Genomic DNA, 2,060 nt, shown 5'->3' on the forward strand with positions numbered 1-2,060 from the left:
TATTTTTTGTTCCTTTTAATTTTTTCTGTCACACATAAACTTTCATTACTATTATTGTAATATATTATTTTACATTGAGAAGAGAATAGAGTACTATATTAGTAGAACATTACTGTCATATGCTTTCTGGTAAAATAATTGATTCTAGAGAAATATACTGCAAGTCCCCATTTTATAGGTGTGGAGTCAAAATCAACTCAACAGCAACTGGTCTAAACCAGAATACAGACCTTGATCTTTGGGAAAAAAAGACCTTTTACTCAAAAGTACTCCATGTAACTGTTCACTTTTGACACCTACACAATGGGGATTTTATAATTTCCAAACAAAGACCAGTTTATATGCTTTGTAGAACTTCAAAAGGAAAATAATAACATATACATATAAAATATAATTTTAATTATTGAATAGAAACAGCTTAATCAACTTAATATTTCTTTTATCAAATTATTATTTATATATCAAATTAATATCTACATAACCAAATTAAAATTAAATATTACCACATTGTAAATTAAGAACATATGTTTTCACATATTCTAAGCTAAAATAAAATAAAATAAATTTACCTATATTGTCATCAATATTGCTTTGAAAACCATAGAAAAATATTTTTGCCAGACATATAGATTATTTGGCATAATAATTTAATAAGAACAAAGAAAATTAGAACTTTTACAGAACAAATTTTGTCTACCAACTGATGGTTTTAAAAGATCGGTGAGAGGGTCATTTCCCACATAGTATTCTTTTCACAGCATCTTTCACATCTCTGTTTCTCAGACTATATATTAGAGGGTTCAGCATCGGTATTATAAGTGTGTAGAACACAGAAATAATCTTATTTTGCTGGGGAGAGGAGATGGCCCCAGGCTGAGCATACATGAAGAATACAGTCCCATAGAATAAACTAACCGCTGCTACATGGGAGCCACAGGTGGAGAAGGTCTTACTCCTGCCCTGAGTCGAGGGGATCTTCAGGACAGTGACGAGGATATAGGCATAAGATACCAGAATAGCCATTGTTGTAGCAATGACAATAAAAGCAGAGACAACAAACATCACAATCTCATTTATGGAAGTATCAGCACAGGAGATCTCAATCAGGGCTGGGGCATCACAGAAAAAGTGATCCAGTCTGTTTTCTTCACAGAAACGCAAACTGAAGGTAGAACTTGTTTCAACTACGGCGTTAATGCTTCCACAGATATAGGAGCCAATAACCAACCGAACACAGGCTTTCTGGGACATGTGCACAGGGTAAAGGAGAGGAGAACAAATGGCTGAGAATCGATCAAATGCCATCACAGCCAGGAGAAAGCATTCTGTTGTGACAAAGACGGCAAAGAAGAAAAATTGGGCTGCACAACCATTGTAAGAAATTTTCTTTTCATTCGATAAGAAGTCGGCTAGAGTTTTGGGAGCAATGACTGTGGAGTAGCAGAGGTCTAAATAAGACAAATTTCTGAGGAAAAAATACATAGGGGTGTGAAGTCTAGAGTCCACCTTAATGACAATGATCATGGTCATATTTCCCATCAAAATCACTACATAGATTAGCAAAAACACTAGGAATAAAATTATCTGTGACTCTGGATTGGTTCTGAATCCCAGAAGAATAAACTCAGTCACCTCCGAGTAATTCTGATGGAGCTCACTCTTCATGGCTGCGGTTTTTAAGTGCAACTGTTGTTATGTGCCAGAGAGTTGATCTTCCACTCACATCAACCCTATGGGTCAGAATAAAACTGCCTTATAGGCCAGTAAAATTTACCAGAACAGAAGACTAGATCTTTCTCCAATGGAGCAGCTGGGTGGTTCAAAACCCCAACCTTTCAGTTAGTAGTCTAGCACTTAAGCATTGCACCACCAGAGTTCCTTAAATGCAACTGGAAGGTTAAAAAAGGAAAAAAAAAAAAAAAAGCAAAGAAGTAATCAGAATACACCTACTCCTCACTTATCAATCATCTCATTACCTGACATTTTGTATGAATGACCACAATAAAAAAATCTACTATTCGACCATCTTTTAACATTAACTATATATATATATATATATA

The 2,060-nt window shown here is 34.7% G+C and overlaps 1 protein-coding gene across 1 annotated transcript; it reads right to left on the bottom strand.

Moving 5' to 3' along the window:
* Nucleotides 1-729: 729 nt before the first annotated feature.
* On the bottom strand, nucleotides 730-1,709 carry LOC103204301 (olfactory receptor 12-like). The gene has a single exon (XM_007949454.2). The coding sequence runs from the start codon at nucleotides 1,663-1,665 to the stop codon at nucleotides 730-732; it is 936 nt and encodes a 311-aa protein (XP_007947645.1). The 5' UTR covers nucleotides 1,666-1,709.
* Nucleotides 1,710-2,060: the final 351 nt, after the last annotated feature.

This window comes from Orycteropus afer, unplaced genomic scaffold (assembly GCF_000298275.1).
Source record: "Orycteropus afer afer isolate SDZICR_OR568_19922 unplaced genomic scaffold, OryAfe1.0 scaffold00247, whole genome shotgun sequence".
Classification (NCBI taxonomy): domain Eukaryota; kingdom Metazoa; phylum Chordata; class Mammalia; order Tubulidentata; family Orycteropodidae; genus Orycteropus; species Orycteropus afer.

Coding starts and splice junctions, on each gene's coding strand:
- LOC103204301 (XM_007949454.2), bottom strand. CDS start 1,665: ATGAAGAGTGAGCTCCATCAGAATTACTCGGAGGTGACTGAGTTTATT.